Source organism: Galleria mellonella, unplaced genomic scaffold (genome assembly GCF_026898425.1).
Source record: "Galleria mellonella isolate WM207_F2 unplaced genomic scaffold, CSIRO_AGI_GalMel_v1 utg176, whole genome shotgun sequence".
Taxonomy (NCBI): Eukaryota; Metazoa; Arthropoda; class Insecta; order Lepidoptera; family Pyralidae; genus Galleria; species Galleria mellonella.
This window is the reverse complement of record NW_026442019.1, coordinates 1183088-1209303: the sequence shown is the minus strand read 5'-3', so window position 1 is coordinate 1209303 and position 26216 is coordinate 1183088. Positions and strand designations below refer to the sequence as shown.

The 26216-nt window shown below is 38.1% G+C and overlaps 1 protein-coding gene across 1 annotated transcript in view; it reads right to left on the bottom strand.

The window, feature by feature from the left end:
- Window positions 1–13878: 13878 nt before the first annotated feature.
- LOC113514066 (S phase cyclin A-associated protein in the endoplasmic reticulum) overlaps window positions 13879–26216 on the bottom strand; it is an 89779-nt gene continuing 77441 nt past the window's right edge. The window contains exons 19-20 of the mRNA XM_052893468.1: window positions 24225–24386; window positions 13879–21592 (exon numbers count right to left, since the gene is read on the bottom strand). Of these exons, the coding sequence (XP_052749428.1) occupies window positions 21497–21592; window positions 24225–24386 (258 nt within the window). The 3' untranslated portion in view covers window positions 13879–21496. The remainder of the gene's footprint in view (window positions 21593–24224; window positions 24387–26216) is intronic.

Below are 26216 nucleotides of genomic sequence, written 5' to 3'. Positions count from 1 at the left end.
CACCTTTTAATTTCTGCAAAAATTTGTAATTACTAAAATTGTCAAGTCTAAAGTGAGGGATTCTCACCAGAGGGAGAATTTGAACAAAAATCATCGGCTTGGGTAGCTCTGTCCCATTCGTGTTCTGTCGAATAATAGTTACGTATGCATGGCTGTGCTGCGATTTTTTTTTTTTAATAGATGATAATGGAAGCCCCGCCTGCGCTAACAGTGTACGCTGAACGGAGCACCAGAGAAGGATAATAAGTGAGAATGAAAAGGCAGGTCAGTTAGCCCTACACGTGGAATTCAGCACGTTGGTTTTAAGGACAACCACGTGGAGGTCGACCTGACAGGATATATTGCTAGCGAATGGACTGGTAGTACGCAATACTAGCAATCCCTCCCCTCCTGTGTTGCAGTTTAAAAGGTATCCCACATTTTAAATCTCCTCTTATAAACTTGACAATAGATAGTATGAAAATTGTGACCATCGATGCTGGGATTACAATAATAATATGTCGTAAATATAAAATATATTCATGTAAGCTTACGTCGTATTATAGCTTGTGGTCCTAAAAAAGTTTAAAAAAAGAAAGAAAAGTAAAACTGCGAATAAACTTCTCACCACCACCTCTTACTGGCGATAATTTCTTCCCCGAAGATTGTCTGGAAAAGATAGCTCAACAGACCAGAGAGGACCAGAGGGAGACTTTGTACAAAAGTCGATTGCTTGGGTACCTCTGTCCCATTCGTGTTTCTACCGTGAAGCAGTTGTGTTTGCATGGCTGTGTTTCGGTCTGAAGAGTGGGATATGGCGTGAATTTACAGGGTACAGAGGAATAACACCTGAGTCCTCAGGAATGGCAACGCAGGGGGGGTATCATGGGCGAAACAGTATACTCTGTTATGTCCATGGTATTATACTGCTCATGTCTATAGGCGACGGTTACCACTTTCCATCAGGTGGGCCGTCAGCTTGTTTGCCATTCTAAGTTGTATAAAAAAAAAAGAAAAAAAAAAATAAGACCGTTTCTTGTATCTTATACCTGTTTAATATCTATCAAACATTTATTATTAAAAATGTCCACAAAACAAAATTATGAAAGATTTTAAAAATACATTTGAATAAAAACTCAGACATAACTGGCTTGTGATAATAGTAGGCGAGAAAAGCTGAATGGTGTTCCCAACCCTATGCCACTGACTCGTGAGGGATGACACCTGGCGATGACGTCACTGCCCACCCCAGGCGCGGCGGCCGCGCGCCGCAATTATATCGAGATTAACTCCTGGCGCGAACTGGGCGCGGTCACGCCCGGCGATGAAAGGGCGCTCACCGTTATTGACTTTTAAGTCAATGAATACTTTATTATTTTGATTTTATTGCGCCTCGTCATAGCGGGTAATGATTTTTTTGAGAAAACACTGTAATACTAACCACTGATTTTCATTACCCTTACAAATATATATCCTTTCCTTTCCGTCGACATTACAATCACAGTTTATTTTATTACATCTTTATTTGATCTCCCAGCAATTTTTTTTAATGTTTTTTTATGCAACTTCGAATAGCAAAAAAGCTGACGGCCCACCTGATGGAAAGTGGTAACCGTCGCCTATAGACATGAGCAGTACCATGGACATAACAGAGTATACTGTTTCGTCCTTGATACTCCCCATGCGTTGCCATTCCTGAGGACTCGGGTGTTATTCCTCTGTACCTATGTAAATTCACTGCCATATCCAGCCTTCAAACCGAAACACAGCCATGCAAACACAACTGCTTCACGATAGAAACACGAATGGGACAGCGGTGCCCAGAGACTTTTATACAGTCTCCCTCTGGTAAATTTAATTGTTTACACTGGTACAATTTAACATTATTAATAAGTATAATTGCTGGTAATCCTATTACTATCGGGGGGAAAGGGATTGTTAGCAATGGAGTTTGATAGCCCAATTCCTAGCAATATGCCTTATTAGGTCGACCTCCACGTGGTTCCCCCTGGAAACCATCGTGAACAATTCTTGTTGAATTCGTCACGATGGGCTAACTGACCTGCTTCATCCTCACCTATCATCCTTCACTGGTGTCCCGCCGGTGTACACCGATAGCGCAAGTGGGGTTACCATTCCATTATCTTAATGGATGATAATAGAATCCTTTTACTATCTATTTATGTATATTAATATCTTTTTATACATAATGTACAGTTATTTAAAAAAAAAACACAGCATCCTTGTAATAAATAAACAATAATCTATTTACACTTGACGTATATGACATAAGTATAGTTTTTAATTTAAATAAATAATTATATAACAATTAACTTTTAACATAATTACTGTGGTGAATTATTATTTATATATGTTAAATATTATGTTTAATTAATTAATGAAATATGTTATTTATGCATCATCTATATAAGTATGTATCTATATAATACAATTTTACCTTTTGCTATTAAATTGGTTACACAGGTTACACTCGGTTTGTTGCACGCGTCCGTGTAGCCTTACTTCAGGTTGCAGCTGAAAATCAGTGCTTTGCTTTTAAGCAAAACTATCACTGAGCTGTCGCCTGGTTGGGTCACAGCGACACACAGGGCGAAAACATATCTCCAATATTCATTTTTTTGTTTTATATGTTGTTTTATATTTGAAAAAATGTAAATAATCTGATTGTATAAACTCGTTTGTTAATTTACGTGTGTCATAAATGGCTCAAATAAAGTGTTTATCTATCTATCTATCTATATAATTATTATTTCAGCCGTTAACTGTCCACTGCTGGACATAAGCCTTCCCCATAAGGGGAGTTCTGCCAGTAGTTGCCACGCTTGGCAGGCGGTTTAGCAACCGCAGTTAGTATTAGTAGCAGCAGCATCCCTCTTAAAACATCTCTAAAAGCCTAACTGCGGTTGCCAACCCGCCTACAAATCGTGGCAACAGCTGGCAAAACTCCCCTTATGGGAAATGCTTTGTCCAGCAGTGGACAGTTAACGGCTAAAATAATATCTACCAGAGGGAGACTTTGTACAAAAGTCGATTGCTTGGGTACCTCTGTCCCATTCGTGTTTCAACCGTGAAGCAGTTGTGTTTGCATGGCTGTGTTTCGGTTTGAAGGGTGGGGTATGGCGCGAAGTTACTGGGTACAGAGGAATAACATCTGAGTCCTCAGGAATGGCAACGCATGGGGATATCATGAGCGAAACAGTATACTCTGTTATCTCCATGGTACTGCTCATGTCTATAGGCGACGGTTACCACTTGCCATCAGGTGGGCCGTCAGCTTGTTTGCCATTCTAAGTTGCATAAAAAAAAATCTACATATATAAAATGCATTACGTATGTACGTTACATCAGTGGTAACCCAGGAATCTCGTGCAGTTCGATCGGCGTCTGTCGACGTCGCGTCGTTCACTAAAATAAGCATATTATATGCGTGCATACACGTCAGACCTGAAAGCTTTTAGCGTTCTCATACGAACAAACCATGCCGGACGGAACCAGCTTGTTGAGAGCGCCACTATCTATAAATTGATTGCTATTTACTTACGTTTATATATTTTTGTTTTTGTGCTTTACGATGGGTTTAAATTATTTATTTATTTATTTATTTATTGCATTCCATTATAATTAATTAATACATAATACATAATTATTACATAAGGTTTCAATTATGGACCTTGTTGGGCACAGCAAGTAGGAGAGAGGAGGACAACACTTTTTTCACTTTCGAAATAGTATATCACGATAAGTACGTATTTTCTTATTATTATTATTCATTATTTAAGTATTGGTGTGTATCTATTCATATCGTAATTGTTATTAGTATTATATAGTTATTTAATATATTCTGTAGTTTATAATTATTTATATTCATATTGTAAAATTAATCAATAAATAGTTTAATAATTAGGTTTATATAATAATTTGTGCGGATATACAATTATAACTTTACAAGTATTTTAATTCTAACGTTGATACTAGATGGCGCTGTGTTCTAGAATGCGTGTTTCACCATTCGTGTTTCTACCGTGAAGCAGTTGCATGGCTGTGTTTCGGTTTGAAGGGTGGGATACGGCGTGAATTTACAGGGTACAGAGGAATAACACCCGAGTCCTCAGGAATGGCATGACGCATGGGGGTATCATGGGCGAAACAGTATACTCTGTTATGTCCACGGTACTGCTCATGTCTATAGGCGACGGTTACCACTTTACATCAGATGGACCGTCAGTTTGTTTGCCATTCTAAGCTGTATAAAAAAAAATTAATTCCCTGGAAGTCAGGTTCTAGCATTGCAGAATTCGAAATATTCAGTAGTGTAACAGATTTTTTTGCATTATATTCATTCTTTCGTATGTGGTATTTCATTTCCGGGATTTTTTGAGCTGTCTGATACCGCGGCGTGTACCCCATTCACAACTTTTTATTAGTTAGTTTAAAACTTACATAGTTTACACATATTCAAATTCGAGACTTAATGCCAAGCAATAAAATCATTTGTACAGATACTTTTTTTTATTGGATGATGACCTGCTTCATCCTCACCTATCACCTCTCACTGGTACCCCGGTATACACTGGGTATACTGATAGCGCAGACGGGGTTACCATATCATTAAAAACAAACTTGTCTAGTATCTGTACGGGGGGGGGGAAGGGATTGTTAATAATAGGGACTACCAGTCTCATTGCTAGCAATATACCCTGCCAGGTCGACCTCCCCGTGGTCCCGCTGGAAACCATCGTATTAAATGCCAGGTGTATCTATCACAATGGGCTAACTGACCTGCCTTTTCATTCTCACCTATCATTCCTCACTGGTGCCCCGCCAGCGTATACCGATAGCGCGGGCGGGGTTACCATACCATTTTTAGCTATTATTCACTTCTGCATAAACCAGTCCATGGAACAAGGCGCGTCACGGCGCGCGAGCCCGCTCTCACACATCAAGCTGTGGAGACGATGCATAAACGTGATAAATTTTTCAAATGTAACTCAATTTGCATCTATTTCTATTATTTTTCATGTGTATACGATTTGAATGACATCTAGTAAACAGATAGATCATACTCTTCTACACTAATGTTATAAAGAGGAAAGATTTGTATTTTTGTGTGTATGTATGTTTGTAATGAATAAACACAAAAACTACTTTGCCGATTTCAAAAATTCTTTCACCATTAGGAAGCTACGTTCACCCTGAGTAACATAGGCTATATTTATTGCTAGATTAGGGATCCTTACTAAAACTTTAGTAACGTAACTCAAGGTGTAAAAAAAATGCTATAAAATATCTTACGTTGCATGCGCTGCGGAAACTATTGGTGATAGAACAAAAGTATGTTCTACAATATTGAAGAAAATATCAATAACTACAAAAAACTTCGCAACACTATATGCCCAACTATTATCGTTATGTCACAATAACCACTTTTTAAAATGTTGGAAAAATGCTCACCCGCGCTAAGCCGGGACGGGCCGCTAGTTATTAATAAAAAAAACATCGCATTTTCATTTGCCCCATGTATTTAAAAAAAAATGACATACAAGCTAATAAGCCACCTGATGGAAAATAGTAGATGTCGCCTATAATAATGACATTACAGAAGCTCCAGAGACATTACAGTATACTCATGCGTTACTACTCCTGATTAAGATTTTACGAGGTCTGTCCGGAAAGTTCGTATAAAAGTGTTCTGGAATGCGAGAAAGAGGAGTGGGGAGGCCAGGTAAGCGCAGGACCCTTCCTTATGTCCCTAACAATGCTTCAGTTCTGGTCTGACCGCCGTGCGGTGCGAACTGGCTTGTCACGCCATCTGTGAAGTTACCTCTTAACGAAACCCCGTCGGCATGGAGCCCGCTTCCGTTGAAGAGCAGCGCGTCGTAATCAAGTTTCTCTCGAAACTCGGCAAGAATGGCCGTGAAATTTTTGCCGATCTCAGAACAGTAAAATCCCAAAGCAAAGAGTGGAAGACATCCGGGAACCACGAACAAAAAAATCAAGAAAATCCCGCTCAAATGTCAAGACAATGTTGATTGTTTTTTTCGATGTTCGGGGGATTGTCCATCAAGAATTCGTCCCTCCAGGCCAGACAGTTGATGGAAAATTCTACGTCGATGTGCTCAGACGCCTCAAAGCTCGTGTGGCACGAGTTCGTCCAGAATTGGCGCGAGAGGGGCGTTGGATTCTTCACCACGACAATGCCCCTGCCCACACCTCTCTTGTTGTCCGTGAGTTTTTGAGTAAAAATTCCATTACGGTGACCGAACACCCCCCCTATTCGCCGGATTTGGCCCCGTGTGACTTCTTCTTGTTCCCAAAAACCAAATTGGTACTTCGGGGGCGGCATTTGGGGGACATAAATGAGATAAAAAAAGCTACGACGGGGCAGCTGAGAAACCTACAACCAGAGGACTTTCAAGGAGCCTTCTCACAGTGGAAACGGCGTTGGCACAAGTGCATTATGTCACAGGGGGAGTACTTTGAAGGGGATAAAATTGATTTACCTGAATAATTGTAAAATAAAATTTTTAAAAACTTTTATACGTACTTTCCGGACAAACCTCGTACACCTTCATATCTTGTAATTTCACTGTCATATTGCCCTTTAACAGGTGTTTTTGGTCCCGGCATAGAATGAACCACGCCTTCCTTTCCCGTGTATGCCGTAAGAGGCGACTAAGGAAATTTAATGGCCGAACGATAAACAGCAGAGTCCCTTTTGAAAAGTTACTAAAACCTAACTGCAGTTGCGAACCCGTCTGCCAAACTGGCAAAACCTTATGAGGGAGACCTACATTCAGCAGTGGCCAATTAACGGCTGATTCGGTATAATCTTACCCGAACACAGCACAACTGCTTTACGGCAGAGACATGGAACAATGGTGCCCAAGCAGACGACTTTTGTACTAAGTCTCCCTCTTGTAAGCAATCTTTCTCTCTCTCCCCTCTTTTGGTAACGTAAATAATTTTATTACAAGTTATTGCCAATGCCGCTCCACGTATATCTGTGTTCTCCATTAGCGTTGGATTGACGCGGTGTTTTTTAGCGAGCGCCATACATCGCCGGATTGGGCCATTACCGCGCCAGTTACTGCTCGGCGCTGCGGTAACGAAGACGTTAGTGATGCAAGAAACGACATACCTAAATCCTTGAATACTGCTTTTAAGGTGTCTAAGAGCATCGGGATTCTTGTACTTGATATTACGAACGACGTTCAGTTCATTTAGAGGAGAAAGCGAAACCGGCCTTTAAAAAAATTTATGTTCTGAACAAAGCAAAAGAGTATTTCACTCCTGACTATATACTCCAGCTTTACGAAGTCCAAATTCACCCACGTGGCCACATATTTGGGCATAAGCGCCCCAATATCAACTACAAGGGGGGGATTGTTAGTAATGCAAATTACCAATCCCATTGCTAGCAATATGCCCAACCAAGTCGACCTCCACGTGGTCTCCCTGGAAACTATCTTGCTGAATTCCAGGTGTATTTATCGCGATGGGCAAACTGACCTGCCTTTTAATCCTCACCTATCATCCCTCACTGGTACCCCGCCATTGTAAACCGATAGCGCAAACGGGGTGACCATACCATTATCACCCATTAAAAAAGTATATCAACTACTTCCACTTGACTCTATATAGAGTCGAGTTGCCGACGATCCTATGATAGCGGACGGTAGCTACCATAAGTTTGAGGCGAGATGTTGCTTCTTCATCCATTTTTTCTCGGCAGTATAATGAGAAATATTCTAGGGAATTATTCGACCTGATGCCATCATTACCCTTTTACCATCGTACCTCTCGCCATAAAGCTGGAGTCCACCCTCATTTCTTGGGTACATGGCATACTACAAACACCAGGAGGAGACTTTGTGCAGAAGTCGTTTGCTCGTGCTATTTGTGTTTCTACCGTGAAGCAGCGTGTTATGTCCATGGACAGCTCATGTCTATAGGCGACAGTTACCACTTCTTATCAGGTGGGCCGTCAGCTCGTTTACTATTCCAAGTGCATAAAAATTTAAAAAAAAAACCTGCAACGCATAAGCAACCACTCCGTTTATATTACAGATATTTTATTTACTTTATTTGGATCATTCCATTGCTTTAACTCTTTGTACGAAACAGTAGTCGGCGGGGCGGTCTCGAATCATGACTCTGTTCAGATACTGCAAGTAGTTCAGCTGAGGTCAGAACAGATAACAGGAAGGGAGACGTGAGGTTTAATACCAGCCACTTGTGTCGCTCGGTAGATACAACGTATGCATGAAACTGAACAACTTTCACCATGAAAATATTTATTTACTCATTTATTACTATTATTTATTTATCTACACTAATATTATAAAGGGAAAAGATTTGTATTTTTGTGTGTATGTTTGTAGTGAATAAACTCAAAAACTACTTTGCCGATTTCAAAAATTCTTTCACTATTAGAAAGCTATATTCACCCTGAGTAACATAGGCTATATTTATTGCTGGAAAAGATTAGAGATCCTTACTAAAACTTTAGTAATATTAACTCAAGGTGTAAAAAAAATGTTAAATATCTTTCGTCGCGTGCGCTGCGAAAACTATTGGTGATAGAACAAAAGTATGTTCTACAATATTAAAGAAAATATCGATAACTACAAAAAACTTCGCGATACTATATGTCCAACTATTATCGTTATATCACAGTAACCACTTTTTAAAATGTCGTAAAAAAGTCCACCCGTGCGAAGCCAGGACGGGCCGCTAGTTTATTATACATTTTTTCAATGCATAATTACATCTCTGTTTTGCCAAAGGTTGACTGCGAGAGAATGCTATATAGTATTAAGTCCGCCTTTTGTAACAGACATTTTTTTGGAATGTCATCAATAAAGAATAAATTAATAAATATGATGTGATAATGCGACTGTTGACAACCACAATAATTTATAAAAAAAAAAAACAATGTTTTTATGTTTTTTCACAAGTTGTGTGGCAGCACTGTGCCACGACCTTTTATTACTATGGAAATGCGCTGTAAGCATTGAATATTCTCTCTGCCATTATTTGGTATCTTATATTAATATAAAGCACTTATCATTTATAATACTTGTATCTTTGATGTTACATAATATCTAGATAACAAAACAACGTTTTCTGTAAACTGCCCCATTGAAATTAAATGTACCAATTTCGCTGTCTAAGCTAAAAACATGTTATGCAGTAATATATTTTGTTAAAGTTATAAGCAGATTTTGCTGCATAAAAAAACGCTGTAGAAAACTTTTTTAACAAAATTATGTAATCAAAAATTGCTACTCATTCTTCCTCTTTCTACTCTAAGTCTTTCTCTGTGCAAGCAGTTCGTTTGTCAAACTCATTCCCTATCTCTATAAGGTTGGGTACACCTTCTTTGGTTATTTTAAAAAAACTTAGTTAAATCTCACTACGTTTCCTTATAATTGATAATTGCTTAGTAATGCGGTCTACCAGTCCCATTGCTAGCAATATACTTAGTTAGGTAGACCTCCACATGATCCCCCTTAGAAATCATCGTGCTAAATTCCAGGTGTATTCGTCGCGATGGCCTAACTGACCTGTCTTTTCATTCTCACCTATCATCCCTCATTGGTGTTCTGCCAGCGTTTACCGTTAGCGCAGGCGGAGTTACCATTCCATTACCAACAATTAAAAAAAGACTAGAATTCAGGTAAATTGGTAATGCCTGCTCCACAGACATGAATGAAGACCTGTTAAATAAATTGGATCCTCTTCTCAACATTAGAATACGTTTTATTTTTAATCTTTGTAAGTAAGGCTACATTTCTCCCTAGCGCGCTCAGCTTAAGTGGCTCCCTATTCGACTGCGTAGAACTTCATGCTTATTGTGTACTCTACATTCTATTTTATTCGATCCTAATTCTTACGTACTACCTTAAGTGTAAATTTCAATTTCATGGGGACATTACCAATCGTTGTCTTCGTGCGTGCAGGAATCTCCTTATTCACTTCTTCTTCTTCTCCTTCACTTCTTCTTCTCCTCCTTCACTTCTTCTTCTTCTCCTTCACTTCTTCTTCTTCGGCTTCATTTCTTATTCCTTTCACTGTTGAAGCTATTAAACACTGGAACACACTCCCGCTCGACATAAGATCTATCCTAAGCAAGCTGGCTTTTGAACACAAATTGCGCACCTATTTCTTAGAAAAATCACTCTCCCTTTAAGCTTCTCCTGCTGGTTACTCTGTTTGAGTCATAGATTACTATTTGCTCTTCTATTGCAGTTGTTTTATTTAACTGTTTTATATAGTAATATTTTATGTATGTATTTATTGTATGTATATATTTATTTATTTAATATATTATGTGTGTGTTTATATTATATGAATTTATCAAATATTGCTTTATTTTTTTTCTCTATTCAATAATGCACCGCCTACTTATTTCTCGGTTCGCCCAATGGTTGACTGGTAAAGAACACCGTCCGGTGTTAAGTCCGGCGTATGTACATAAAATTTTACTGTGCATTAAAGTATAAATAAATAAAAAGAAATCTAATACTTTACCTAAATGATCACATTAATTCTCATATTTTACAAACCATGAACCATGCAACGCGAAAGTCTAAAAGAAGAATTTGTGAAGAATAGAAGCAATCAGCGGGTCTACCATGAAATGAAATTCCGAAATTTCGGACTCAATTTCGTGTTTTTGTTTATACCAAAATCGGACTAACAAATGGAGTTTAACATTTCGTTTGTCATACATCCTATCCTAAAAGTCAAAAGGAACAATATTTTAACATTTTTAATATTTCCAAATGGCATGTATTATGTAATTTTAACATCAAATTTCTGTTTCGTTTGGCTCCGAAATTTCGGAAAACATTTCGTGGTAGACCCTCAGATTCCTTCTGTTATTCAATGCCATAAATCACATCTCCTCGTCAAATAATATCAAAACCAATGATGCATACCATAATAGACGGTTAGATGATTGACAAAAATGTCTGGGGCCCTCCGTTAGAGAAATCGGAAGCCATTTTCCATTCTGCCGCCTCGATCGATTATCCGCCATTATCGAACAATTCGGGTATAAAACATGAATGGGAGATTCATTGTTGGGAAATGATGTGTACCTAATACTTTAATGTAGAGAGACTGTTGAAAAATTATAAAAGAAAAATCATGTACAAGATCGATTGTTTAAATCAGTTTTCTTTTTTTCTATGCAACTTAGAATGGCAAACAAACTGACGGCCCACCTGATGGAAAGTGGTAACCGTCGCCTATAGACATGAGCAGTACCATGGACATAACAGAGTATACTGTTTCGCCCATGATACCCCCCATGCCTTGCCATTCCTGAGGACTCAGTCATTATTCCTCTGTAACGTGTAAATTCACGCCATATCCCACCCTTCTAAGCGAAACACAGTCATGCAAACACAACTGCTTCACGGTTGAAACACGAATGGGACAGAGGTACCCAAGCAATCGACTTTTGTACAAAGTCTCCTTCTGCTCCTATTCGGTTAATATCATAGATGTCTGTGGTCCTGGAATGTGAAACTGGGCTAAGCGAACCTTAACAGGCTGTGCCACTTGGCTAACCACGACTCATCCATTCCAGTCCCATTGCTAGCAATATACCTTGTTGTGTCGACCTTCACATGGTTCCCTTTGGAAACCATCGTCCTAAATTCCAGGTCTATTCATCACGATGGGCTAACTGACATGCCTTTTCATCCTCACCTATCGTCCCTCACTGGTGCTTCGTCAGCGTATACCGTTAGCGCAGGCGAGCTTACCATGCCATTTTCGTCCATAACAAAAAAAAATAGCCTCCATGTATTAATTTATTCAAACTACTCTTTTCTAACTCTGGCTTCAGTCTCTCCATTATTTTACTAAACAAAAATACCTATAAATATACACATTTCACCCTTCACCACTCACCACGCACCATAATTTGTGGAGCACTTAAGGGCGTGGTGTAAATTTGTCTGATCAAAGTATCACCAAGTGTTCCATTGAGATGCACTCTGTCTCCCTCCATTGAGCGTCCGATGCATAGAACAAAAATACATTTTATGAATGGTGCAAGAATATTCTGAACTGACTTGTGTTGTAAAATGCAACGTTGTTTTTATTGCTGGCATTTTTATCGTGCACTTCTTGTTTTAGATGCTTTTATGTTTCTACTTTCATACAGTCTTCATATTTAGATCCAGCAGTGGCGTAGTTACTGGAGGGCTAGACGGGGCAGTGCCCCTGTGCCCTCAAGCTCAGGGGCCCCTCGGACTTTGACTTACAAACTGTAAGTTGAACTAGTGAAAATTTCTCCCACATTCGGAATATAAATAAACCAGATTCCAAGAACAAGACTTTAATAATGGCAACCTATTTGAAAAAATACGGGGAAAATCCTAACAAGTCTCGAACATAAAGATGTTTAGAACATAAGAACTAAAATGTTTGAAACTTGTGGGGAACTCCTCTGTATTCTTAGACTGGTTTAGTTTTTGCCCCAGGGCTTTTGGTTACCTAGCTACGCCTCTGTGGGGAGAGGGATTGTTACTAATGCGGACTACCAGTCCCATTGCTAGCAATATATCCTATATGGGGGAAAGGGATTGTTAGCAATGGAGTTTGACGGCCCCATTGCTAGCAATATACCCTCTCAGGTCGACCTCCACGCGGTTCCCCTGGAAACCATCATGGTTAATTCTTGTCGAATTCATCATTGTGGGCCAACTGACCTGCATTCATTCTCACCTATCATCTTCCACTGGTGTCACGTCGGTGTATACCGATAGCGCGGGCGGGGTTACCATTCCATTTTTACTCATAAAAAAAATATCCTGTCGGGTCGACCTCCACGTGGTCCTCCTTGGAAACCATCGTGCTGAATCCCAGGTGTACTCATCACGATAGGTCATCACAACTGACCTGCCTTTTCATTCTCACGTATCATCTCTTACAGGTGCTGCGCCAGCGTATACCACAGGCGAGTTTGCCATTCCATTATTGTTCATTAAAAAATAAAAAAAAAAGCTATGCCACTGCTTCTACAGCACTTTCTGGTAATAATAATCGTCATGACCCTTTGACCATGACGTATTTCACTACTCGATTCTCAATTAATGTTAAAAGAATAGTAACCCCGCCTGCGCTGTCGGTATATCCTGGCAGGGCAGCAGTGAATCACCCCTCACTGGTACCCTGCATACACCGACCTAACTTCTTTTTTATGCAACTTAGAATGGCAAACAAGTTGAAGGCCAACCTAATGGAAAGTGGTAACCGTCGCCTATAGACATGAGTAGTATAATACCATGGACATAACAGAGTATACTGTTTCGCCCATGATACCTCCCATGCGTCATGCCATTCCTGAGGACTCAGGTGTTATTCCTCTGTACTCTGTAAATTCACGCCATATCCCACCCTTCAAACTGAAACACAGCCATGCAAACACAACTGCTTCACAGTAGAAACACGAATGGGACAGAGGTACCCAAGCAATCGACTTTTGTACAAAGTATTCTTATCATGTAGATTTGTTGTCAATAAATTAATTTTTTAACCTTTCTTTGCATTTTTTTATTATTGGTGAAATTAATCAAGGTAATATAATTCATGTTCACAATTAAAGAAAAAATAATTAAAAAAATAAATTTGACAGCTATGTTTCTTTTTTCTGCAATGGACATTATTAAAAAGGTATCCAGACACGATCAACTTAAAGTGAACATCTTATTTTTCATTTTATATAATTTTTGGGCATTCAATGTTATGATGGAAATTTCCATCATTATGCAAAGATAGGTTAAATACATGTCTCTTTATCTAAACCATTTCCAATCGTAAACACATAACACAAGTCGAAGTAAAATAAAACGACCCATATATTGTTACACAAATATTATTCGCCACTTACACAAAAATACACAAAGTTACACGTGACACTTCATTAATGCTAAACAAAAACGAATCACAGATGGATATACATAAAGTCGACAATATCATTACGCAACGAAAACAATCCAATAATACATTATAATAATACATTATAAATGATAGTATAATTAATTAAAAATAATCACAGTTCAGCAGTAGACGACGAGTTATCACAAAACAAAATACACATGGAAGGTGGCCCGTTTACACAATGGCTGCGGTTACTTCAGATTTAATAGAGTTTCGAATGCTTTATAAGTTACATTTGAAGACTACAATCCTGGGATCCCGAATGACAAAGGCAATGTAACATCACATATACAGCTATCTAATATATAAAATGCTCGTGTCACGGTGTTTGTTACCAAACTCCTCTGAAACGGCTTTACCGATTTTTATGAAATTTTGTGTGCATATTAGGTAGATCTGAGAATCGGCCAACATCTATTTTTCATACCCCTCAATGATAGGGGTGACCCACCTCAAATTTTTTTTTTGACAAAATTTTTTATATTTATTTTATTATAATTTAGCATTGAAAAATACATACAAATTCAAATTTTTACGCTTTTACGATCATAATTGTAGTACGATATATTTGCATGTATAGTTCTAGAAATAATGTATATGGTAAAACAACGTTTACCGAGTCAGCTAGTATATATATATAAATTAAAACAAACAATTAAAAATATTTTTTTAATTAACACAGACGCAACAAAATAAAATTATGTCATCCTTAGTCAATTGTAATTTAAACTTCTACCAAAAACTTCTATATTATATATCTTCCTAACCATCTTTTGAGGAGTAAAAGGACTGTTAGTAATGGGGAGGTTATTTGCTATCAATATACCTTTATCAGGTCAACCTCCATGCGGTTCCCCCTGGAAACCATCGTGACTAATTTATTATTAAATTCGTCACAATGGGCTAACTGACCTGCCTTTTCACCTTCACAAATCATCCCTCACTGGTGCCCCGCTGATGTATACCGATAGCGCAGGCGGGGTTGCTACTCCATTATCATCCATTAAAAAAAAAAAACCTTCTGTAGGTTGATAGAATAGAATAGAATAGAATTTTATTGCTAACTGTGTACGTACATACAGCAGTAACCATTGCTTTGGATTTGACATCAGTATCAACAGTTATACCCTGTCGGGCATGCTACAATTTAAGAACAGAGGGCCTACCATGAAATGTTTTCCGAAATTTCGGATCTGAACGAAACACAAATTTGATGTTAAAATTACATGATACGTACCGTTTAAAAATATATAAAATACTAAAGTATCGTTCCTTTGGACTTATATGGTAGGATTTATGACAAATGAAATCTTAACCTCCTTTTATAGTGTCGATTTTGGTACGAACAAAAACACGAAATTGAGTCCGAAATTTCGGAATTTCATTTCATGGTAGACCACCAGGTCATTATATTGACGTCGAAACATTACAATTACATTCGAAAACAGTTACAATTTTATTTTTTGCATCTGTGGTCATTCAAACATTTTTTATATAATAAATTCATACATAATTACTGCTGCTGCATATACTGCCAGTTGCATTTGCCATTCAGTATCCCGGGATTGTATTTTTTAAATACATTTCAATTGTACGACGACGTTACCGCTCCGGTTCGTACGGTACCAGTAAAAGTACAATTTTAATGCAATAAACTGCCGGTTTCACTTGCGTGTAGTTAGATCGAGACAGCTCTACTAGTTTCGATATCAATTCGTGATCCTTAATCATGAGGATCACAAACTTATAATTATTAGTAACTGAATGATTATTCATCAAGTGCCTACAACTCGAAATCAGTGGGCTAAAAGCACGCAGTCAGACTCGTGCTCGGGTCACAGTCACTCATGACTAAGGATCCCGAATCGATTCCGAAACTAGTCGAGCTCTTTCGTTCTAATTACACGCAAGTTAAACCGGTATTTATTATATTAAAATATAATGCGTGCTTACAAAAAAAAGTACAATTAGCTGGAACCGACTGAAGCCATCGAGTTTAACGTCGTCAAGTTACCCTGTCTAGATATCAACACAATGTAAAACATCTGTACGCATATATATCCCCTACCTCCCGTTTTATCACAGCAATCTTAAGATTTTTAAGTTACTTAAAGTTTATTTCAATGTTCCCAATCCACAATACGCAGTGTCCCTGTAGGCACACTATGGTATTAGCACACCTGTATTACCTTATTTACGTACATTCTTACACCACTGGAATTGTGGGGGGGAAAGGGATTGTTAGCAATGGAGTTTCACAGCCGCACTGCTAGCAATATGCCCTTTATTAGGTCGACCTCCACGTGGTTCCCCCTGGAAACCACCGTGAACAATTCATGTTGAATTCGTCACGATGGGCTAACTGACCTGCCTTCATCCTCACCTAACATCCCTCACTGGTGCCCCGCCGGTGTATACCGATAGCGCGGGTGGGGTTACCATACCATTAATACTCATTAAAAAAAATCCACTGGAATTGTTTTCATATGTTCTATACATTAGTAGATTTTTGAAGACAGCGACGTCTAATTAATTTTAATTTATCCATTAACCTCTCCGAGCAGTTACAATGTTAAATTTCATTTTTTACATCGCTGCGTTTCCATTAAAAATAAATACAAAAATAATTATTAAACACGAAGCGTTTACTAACAATTTGACAACTAAAGTGATTAAAAAATTAGGACGATTCATTAATATATAATATAATTCGAGTGTTTCTTCACAATTAGTAAGAATAGAAAAAAATACCACGTCTTTATACAATTCTAAACTACACTACCGCCATAGAAAAATAGATATAGTGACATCAAAGTGTACATTTCACCAATGGCTATCAGTTATGATATCGAACGTATGTGTCGTATGGGATTGTGAGATTAGATTAAAGCCATTATGTGGCTCAAAAAACCTCTCTCCTGTCAATAAACAAAATATAATTTCACAATACCAATAATGTAATGAAAAACAATCCCATTATACTGACAGTAACTTCATGAAGTTATTATAAATGTATTCACTAAAAATAGAATTGGCCTGAATCCAGAATTGTACACTTGAGAAGAGATGAATTTTTTTTATACAACTTAGAATGGCAAACAAGCTGACGGCCCACCTGATGGAGAGTGGTAACCGTCGCCTATAGACATGAGAAGTACCATGGACATAACAGAGTACACTGTTTCGCCCATGATACCCCCCATGCGTTGCCATTTCTGAGGACTAAAATATTATTCCTCTGTACCCTGTAAATTCACTGCCATATCCCACCCTTCAAACCGAAACATAGATATACAAACACAACTGCTTCACGGTAGAAACACGAATAGGACAGAGGTACCCAAGCAATCAACTTTTGTACAAAGCTTCCCTCTGGTAAATAATAGATAAGAGATGTACTTTGAGACTTCCACGCTCCATATTTCATGTTTTATAAGAGACGAGAATTAATACAATCATTTAGGTTAATCTACAAACGTAACCTGATCGAAACTTCGAGAAAATTCAGGTAAATCATTAGTTTACCTAAATGACCAATTGTCAAATCCTGTCTGTTACAAAACACAAGATAAATACCTTATCAGGTTGATCTCCACGCGGTTCCCCTTGGAAATCATCGTGACTAATTTATCATTGAATTCGTCACGATGGACTAACTGACCTGCCTTTTCATCCTCACCAATCATTCCTCACTGGTGCGCCGCCAGTGTATACCGATAGATCAGATGGAGTTACCATTCCATTATCATCCATCAAAAAAACCATTAGTGATGAAAATTATGAAAAAAAAGTGTTAAAATAAATGGAAGTTGATTTATAAGTCTATCTACTCCGAAGAGTACAATTCTGGATAGTATAATATATGTATAAATAAAATAAAATAAAAAAAATTAGAAGGGCACGAATGTATATAATGAAATAACAAGTCTTTGATGTTCGACACTGAAGGAATTTCAAACATTTCAAATGTGATAAAGTCACTTTATTTATTGACAGGAATGCAATGTAAACAACGTCCAACATACCATTTAATGTGCAAACGACATTACATCTGTTCGGCACCACATACATACATTCTGTGAGTGATTTGTATATATGCTCATTCACATTCTAATAAATTCGTAATAAACAACTGTGGTTTTTGAAAGACATTCACTTAGTTCACATACACAATGTTCAGTTTGCAACAATAATAAGTCGAATGAGTGTTGAAATTAATAAATAAACCATTTTTGAGTCTACAATAGGAAAAATGTGTATGTATAAAAAAATAGATTTAAAAAAAATATTCTCGTGATATGTAAACTCGGAATTATGACTCGGTTTATTTCAAAATTTAACCATAATATGGTTGCAGCCGTTGAGACGCTTTCTGGGGTGTAGTTTCTCTAATCCTATCTCTAAAAATAATGTTTAAAAATAAATTTCCATTCTTTTTTATGCAACTTAGAATGGTAAACACTGACGGCCCACCTGATGGAAAGTGGTAACCGTCGCCTATATATAGACATGAGCAATACCATGGACATAACAGAGTATACTGTGTCGCCCGTGATACCCACCATGCGTTGTTATTGTTTTATATATATATAAATTATTATATTAAGCAATCTGAAGTGGCAATATACTGGTCACAGCTCAAAAAACCTACAACCAATGGGGAAGAATGATTCTTGAGTGGCAACCCCGTACACGCAAACGCAGTGTAGGACCACACCCCGCTAGAGAGATTGACGATCTCAAACGCATAGCAGTCAAAGCACCAGATCAATGGATACAGATGGCTCAGGACCGTTCTTTATGCCAGTCTATGGGGGAGGCCTATGTCCAGCAGTGGACGGATAATGGCTGAGATGATGATGATTAGGTTAAGAGATAGGTTTAGTGAAATAGCCCCCAGAATCGACTCGACTGAGTGGTACAATCTACTTTATATTAAAAAATTTTACAAACTGGCATAAGACAGAAAATTTGAATCAAGTCTCCAAAGAGAACTACAGTGGTACCTCGACATACGTGTTTAATTCATTTCGTAACCATTGAAATGCCATTAATCCGTACTCCCAAAAAACCCACCTCAGTTGTTTTTGTTAAGTGTTAGCCTGAGGTGGGAGAGACTGTTAGACGCCAACATCCAGCCCGCATGTTGGGCTCGTGTGTAGCGTGCGAGTCCTCGCATCTCAAACCTTGCTCTCATCTCGAAGCAAAATATCGCTCGCTCGGCGGCTCGTGTCTCAAAACACTCGTATATCGGGGGGAAAGGGATTGTTAGTAATGGAGTTTGACAGCCCCATTGCTAGCAATATGCCTTATTAGGTCGCCCTCCACGTGGTTCCCCCTGGAAACCATCGTGAACAATTCTTTGTGAATTCGTCACGACGGGCTAACTGACCTACTTCATTCTCGCCTATCATCCTTCACTGGTGCCCCGCCGGTGTATACCGGTAGCGCGGGTGGGGTCACCATTCCATCATCATCCATCAAAAAAAAAAACCATTCGTATATCGAATTACCACTGTACCATATAGTTGTAATATATTTATTGATTTGTGTTCATTGACATATCAGTTCTCTGCGGCTTTGCTCGCGTTAAACAGTATTTAAAGTAGTTAACCTACATGTTAGGATGAAATTGGTTCAATGACCCGTCAACAGGTCAAGTTCCATTCAAATCCATTCAGACGTTAAAGTGTGGTTGAGTAACATACATATAAACATACAAACATCTAAACATGCAAACATCTTTACAACAAACTTCCACATTTATAATATTAGTATATATGTATATGTAATTGCATACTCAATACGCGTGAGTGATATTGATACTCCAATATTTATATATTGGGTTTTGTTGGACATTGATGGCGGGGAAAAGGTCATTACCCATTCTGATATCGCTCATACCGGTCGTATATCTATAAAAAAAATTCGATTGGGTACTTCATTTCGGCATTAAATACTGGGTAACTGATGTTTAATACATTCGTTTTTGGACCAGTACTTTTTTTTTTATACAACTTAGAATGGCAAACAAGCTGACGGCCCACCTGATGGAAAATTGCAACCGTCACCTATACCATACACATTAACAGTACCATGAACATAACAGAGTATACTGTTTCGCCCATGATACCTCCCATGCGTTGCCATTCCTGAGGACTCAGGTGTTATTCCTCAGTACCGTGTAAATTCACTGCCATATGCCCACCCTTCAAACCGAAACACAGCCATGCAAACACAGCTGCTTCACGGTTGAAACACGATATATAGATAATAACAAATATATTAATATTGGTGTATACCTATTACCCATCGATAATACTCAATATATGCCCTGCTGAATAGAATGAAGACGTTTTAAACAACCATGTTCAGCAGAGAATAATTGATAACAATTATACATGTTGCAGTCAAAACTTTTAACCAGTCAAAAGTACTATTGACTAGCAAAAATCTGTCAAAAGTACTTTTAACTGAACAGGTTGGTAAAAAGTGGTTTTAACTGAAAACTATTGGTTATTAGCACTTTTGACTGCACATTTGCGGTTAAAATTACTTTTAACTGACGCTCTTAGTCACAAGTAGTTATAACTGCAATAAAGCATTAGTCAAAAGCACCATTAACTCGTTAGATGAAAAACAAAAGGTATTCATTAAATGTGAAATTGTTTATAACGAAAAATTTGGCATTACAATCGATACAAAGAAAACATACTAACCTAAACTTATTTAAGTGGGGGGAAAGGGATTGTTAGTAATGGAGACTGAGAATCCTATTGCTAGCAATATACAAAACCAGGTCGACCTCCTCGCGGTTGCCCCTGGAAACTATCATGGTTAATTCCTGATGAATTCATCATGATGGGCTACCTGGCCTGTTTTCATTCTCATCTATCACCCTTCACTGGTGCTCCGCCAGCGTATCCCGTTACGCAGGCGGAGTTACCATACCATTTCCACCCATAAAAAAAAAACCTAATTTAAGTAAATTAGGTTAAATTAAGACTTTTTAAGACTTTTGACTGATACAACCAGTCAAAAACACTTTTGGCGGAATCACTTAGTCAAAAATACTTTTAACCAGCTACATTGGATAAAAGTGCTTTTGACTGATTTTGCTAGTCAATAGTACTTTTGACTGGTTAAGAATCTTGACTGCAACATATATACCACTGGACACAGCGCCATCTAGCCCCAACTAAGCGGAGCTTACCTATACTTAAATATTTTATTTTCTTTTATTTTTGTAAATAGGTACATTCATATTACACATAGATAACACCGAGACCAATACAAACACACATACTCACGAATATAAATATATTTGTTGTGCGGGAGTCGAGCCCGCGACCACGGGGTGGTAAAGCAACGTGTTGAGCCGCTAGACCACCGAGGCTATGGTGTAATGCTTACAATCTTACGTTCATATATATATTTATTTTCAAAAACCACAGCATTTGAAATCCGTACTGCTACGGTAGGCCTATGATGGGCAACAGGCTCCCCGCTGGGCGACAGGAGCCTCCTTACCTCGCGTTCACTTCTTCCCCGACTTCTTGGCTCGTCCCTGTTTGATCACTTGCACCAGCTTCACTTTCTGTGCGTCCGGACTTTCTAAGTAATCTTCTAACATCTAAAACAAAGGGGGAAAGGGATTGTTAGTAATGTTTGTTAGAATCCCATTGCTAGCAATATACCCAACCAGGTCGACCTCCTCGCGGTTCCCCTGGAAACTATCATGGTTAATTCCTGATGAATTCATCATGATGGGCTAACTGGCCTGTTTTCATTCTCATCTATCACCCTTCACTGGTGCTCCGCCAGCGTATCCCATGAGCGCAGACAGGGCTACCATACCATTTTCACCCATCAAAAAAAATCTACAAGGGGAGAAAAGGATTGTTAATAACACGGGCTACCAGTCCCATTGCCAGCAGTACAGAATATATTAAGTCAGGTCGATCTCCACGTGGTCGCCCCTGAAAGCCATCATACTGAATTTCAGTTATATTCATCACGATGGGCTAACTGACCTGCCTTTCCATCCTAAGCTATCATCCCTCACTGGTGGGCACCAGTGTATATCGATAGCGCAGACGGAGTTACCATTCCATTATCATGCATAAAAAAAAATTGGTTTAATTGTCACGTTTGGTAATAGGGTCAGAAACCGCAGTTAGGTTTTGGAGGTGTTTTAAAAAGGACGCAGCTGCCAGTCTCTCGCCCTCCCTTAGTGAATTTGCCGTGAATTTACTGGGTACAGAGGAATAACATCTGAGTCCTCAGGAATGACAACGCATGGAGGGTATCATGGGCGAAACAGTATACTCTGCTATGTCCATGGTACTGCTCATATCTATAGGCAACGATTACCACTTTCCATCAGGTGGGCCGTCAGCTTGTTTACCATTCTAAGTAGTATAAAAAAAAATGTCGCCTCTTGCGACACCCACGGGAAAGGAAGGGGTGGCTTATTCCATGCCGGGACCAAAACTAAAGCAAAAGGCCGCCTTTTGTATATGCACATTCTGTATAAATACTCCTTGTATACATTTCTGTTGTGGGCAATAAAGAGTTTATTATTATTATACCGTTTCATCCCTAAACAAATTCAACATCCCATTTATCCGTATCTCCATAAACAGCTGTTCTCTTTACAGCAGATCGGGGATGTGTTCGTACATCTGCGCCCGTGCGACGCCACTAACAAACATTAAATATTAAAAGCGCCAAATTGCTTTTATATTTGAAGTTTCCGCCTCAAACGAGTGCCGCTCGAGCTGTGTGCCTCATCTGGTGACTAGTCTCCGCCAGGGAGCTTCGTTCACGCGGAGTACATATTGTAACCGGGTCAAAAATAGCCTATTTCCTTCTGCGTCATAAATATTGTGTGAATGTTTTACTAAACCAGATAGATACTCTTTATTGTTTCCTCAAAAAGTTACAATAGTAAACTTATTATAAATACAAACAATTACAAGAAATGATCACAATGAGAAAACAATGGGCGGCCTTATCGCTAAGAGCGATCTCTTCCAGGAGATTCTCGATTTCTCGATTCTCTTCATCTTTGGATGGAAAGGAGTAGTTACAAACAGTTTGATCGGAGGCACGATGGAAATTTTATTATTTTTAAATACATACACAACTAAATATTATTTTAAACTCATCTACATCGGTGGCAGACAACAGGCAAGACTCATTATGGGTGCCGTAACTGGACATATGCCAGTAAGGCATATTCTACACAAGATGAGTCTATCTTCGGACACACTGTGCAGACTGTGCGGAGAGAAATCGGAATTCATGGAACACTTGATGTGCAATTGCGATTCGTTGGCAAGTATGTGTATGAGTCTACTGGGAACGGCTTATCCAGAGCCAGGGGACTACAGGTATCTTAAACCGCGGGATATCGTTAGGGTAACATATAGAATCTATGAAATGATGGTATAAGGCAGGGGGAAGCGCAAATGATCCGTATAGGTCGACGTACATTGGCTTAGCTGACCCCATATGCGAAAAATAAGATAAATATGATTTTGCGGTAGTCTATATCACTTGTTTTATTGTTTTTTTTATTTTAATTCCAAGCTGACCACCTTAAAGTATACGTGCGACTGCCATGGACATTGAAGATATACTACCATGACTTTTTACTATTAGAATTTCTGGTACTAATAATAATAATAATAATAATATATATATATATATATATATATATATATATATATATATATATATATATATATATATATATATATATATATATATATATATATATATATTTTATACAACTTAGAACGGCGAACAAGCTGACGGCCCACCATGAAAATGGTAACCGTCGCCTATATACATGAGCAATACTATGGATCATAACAGAAATATTATGTGTTTCGCCCATGATTACCCCCCATAGATACCATCTTTTGATCTCTCATGTTATTCATTGATATAATATTACGCCATATCTAAATTTCAAACCGAGAACACAGCCATGCAAACACAACTGCTTCACGGTTGAAATCTTAAGTTAAAATCCAATGGTACAGTAAAATATTCCTTTTGAGTAGTAAATAAAGATTTACTATTTATCTAGCTTCAAAAACGGATCAACTTTTTGGCAGCTGATTGTCAAATTAGCCTGACTTATGACTTAGCATAATGGGCACTGATGGCGTTTTTAAACTTCTAATTCCGTTTTTTTATTAAGCAAACTTATTTGTAAAAGTGTTTTTAAATGAATATTTTGTGTCTGAACTCACCTTCATACTCAACTCTGAGGCTATAGCACTCGCGGCTGATGGTCTCTCGGAGACAGCGATGAGGGTTGGCAAGAGAGCGTGGCTGTGCACCTTGGAGACGAGCCAGTTGGCGGGCAAGGTGCATAAGGTCTTGATCACACTCCATCCGTCGCAGATCGTCTCCTGGTAACAAAATTTATAGATCCCAATTCAAATTTTAAGTTCAAGTTCGAATTTTTTTTATATTGTATTACCTAAAAGACGTAAATAAAACCCTTTTTTATAATAAAAATATATTGTTTTTTTTTATTTTACTAGGGATACATACAATACCTAAAACATATACCAGTAAATAATAAACACAGCTATAATATAGTGAAGTTTCCACAATTAACAAATCAAATACGAGAGCAAATGAATTATATATATGTATGTATATATATATATATATATATATAGCAATAACATTTAACAATTTTAAAATGTTTTTTTTTTCTCAAATCAAGTCAAATCAAATAATAAATAAATGTCCGCATAATAATTTAATGTTCCCGGGTAAATTCTAAAAAAAAAAGAAGTTATTTAGTATACAATGGAATGGCAACGCATGGGGGGTATCATGGGCGAAACAGTATACTCTGTTATGTCCACGGTACTGCTCATGTCTATAGGCGATGGTTACCACTATCCATCAGACAGGCCGTCAACTTGTTTGCCATTCTAAATTGTATAAAAAAAAAAGATTAGCCCATATGCAGTCAATTCACTGACGAGACATTAATAAATTATGTATAGGACAAGTGTATAGTAAATAAAGGACAAGGGATGTGAGTGCGCAACGTTCCCCTGTAATGGGCCCAGAACACTTCCTTGAGCGGCTGCCGCACCTGTGCACGTGAGAACCTCTGCTCCCTCCTTGTGTATTGTTATTGTCTATTCTGTTCAAGTCCGGTAATAAATTACGTCCGTTTAATGTGGTCGCTTTTCTTTTTTGACCAATGTTTTAACCGATTACAAAAAGGATGTTTTCAATTTGTCTGAACGTATGAATTTTTATTTTTTATTTTAGGTATTTGCCTATAATGTGGTATGGGATTTTAAATTTCTATATATATTTTTTTTGATGGATGAAAATGGTATGGTAACCCCGCCTGCGCTATCAGGATACGCTGGCGGGGCACCAGTGAAGGGTGATAGATGAGAATGAAAACAGGCCAGTTAGCCCATCATGATGAATTCATCAGGGAATTAACCATGATAGTTTCCAGGAGGAGGTCGAACTGACTAACAATCCCTTTCCCCCTAAATTTCTATATTGTGTTATCATAATAACTTGATTTTCTTGTAAATTACGAATTTAATGGCAACGCATGGGGGGTATCATGGACGAAACAGTATACTCTGTTATGTCCATAGTACTGCTCGTGTCTATAGGCGACGGTTACCACTTTCCATCAGGTGGGCCTTCAGCTTGTTTGCCATTCTAAGTTGCATAAAAAAAATAATTGACTATGCGTTTAATATACATATGTACTCGTATATATTATGCAATATCTTCACTGATATCGAATCGATTTTTGGTTTTTACAACGACTTCATAAAAGGGGGAGATACTCAATTCTGTTGAGTTTTTTATGTTTGTTACCTCATAACTCCGTCATATATAAACCGATTTCGAATTTTTTCCTTTTAACTTAAAAGATATACATTCAGATGAGTCCCATTGAAATTTTATCACAATCAGTTCAGCAGTTTAATTTTTAACACAAAATAACTGGTTCTAACACAATTGAAATCGGTTCAAATAGGAATAGCAGACAAGCTTACAGCCCACCTAATGGAAAGCAGTTACCATTGTTTGCACACATAAACAACGTCATAGACACCATACAATACACTGTGACGTCCAAAATAGCCCTCATATAATAAACTCATAACCAATGATCGGTTAAACTGCCGCTAATTATACAAATACAGTTTTTCTCCGTCCGTGTGTTCACATGCGGGCCAGTC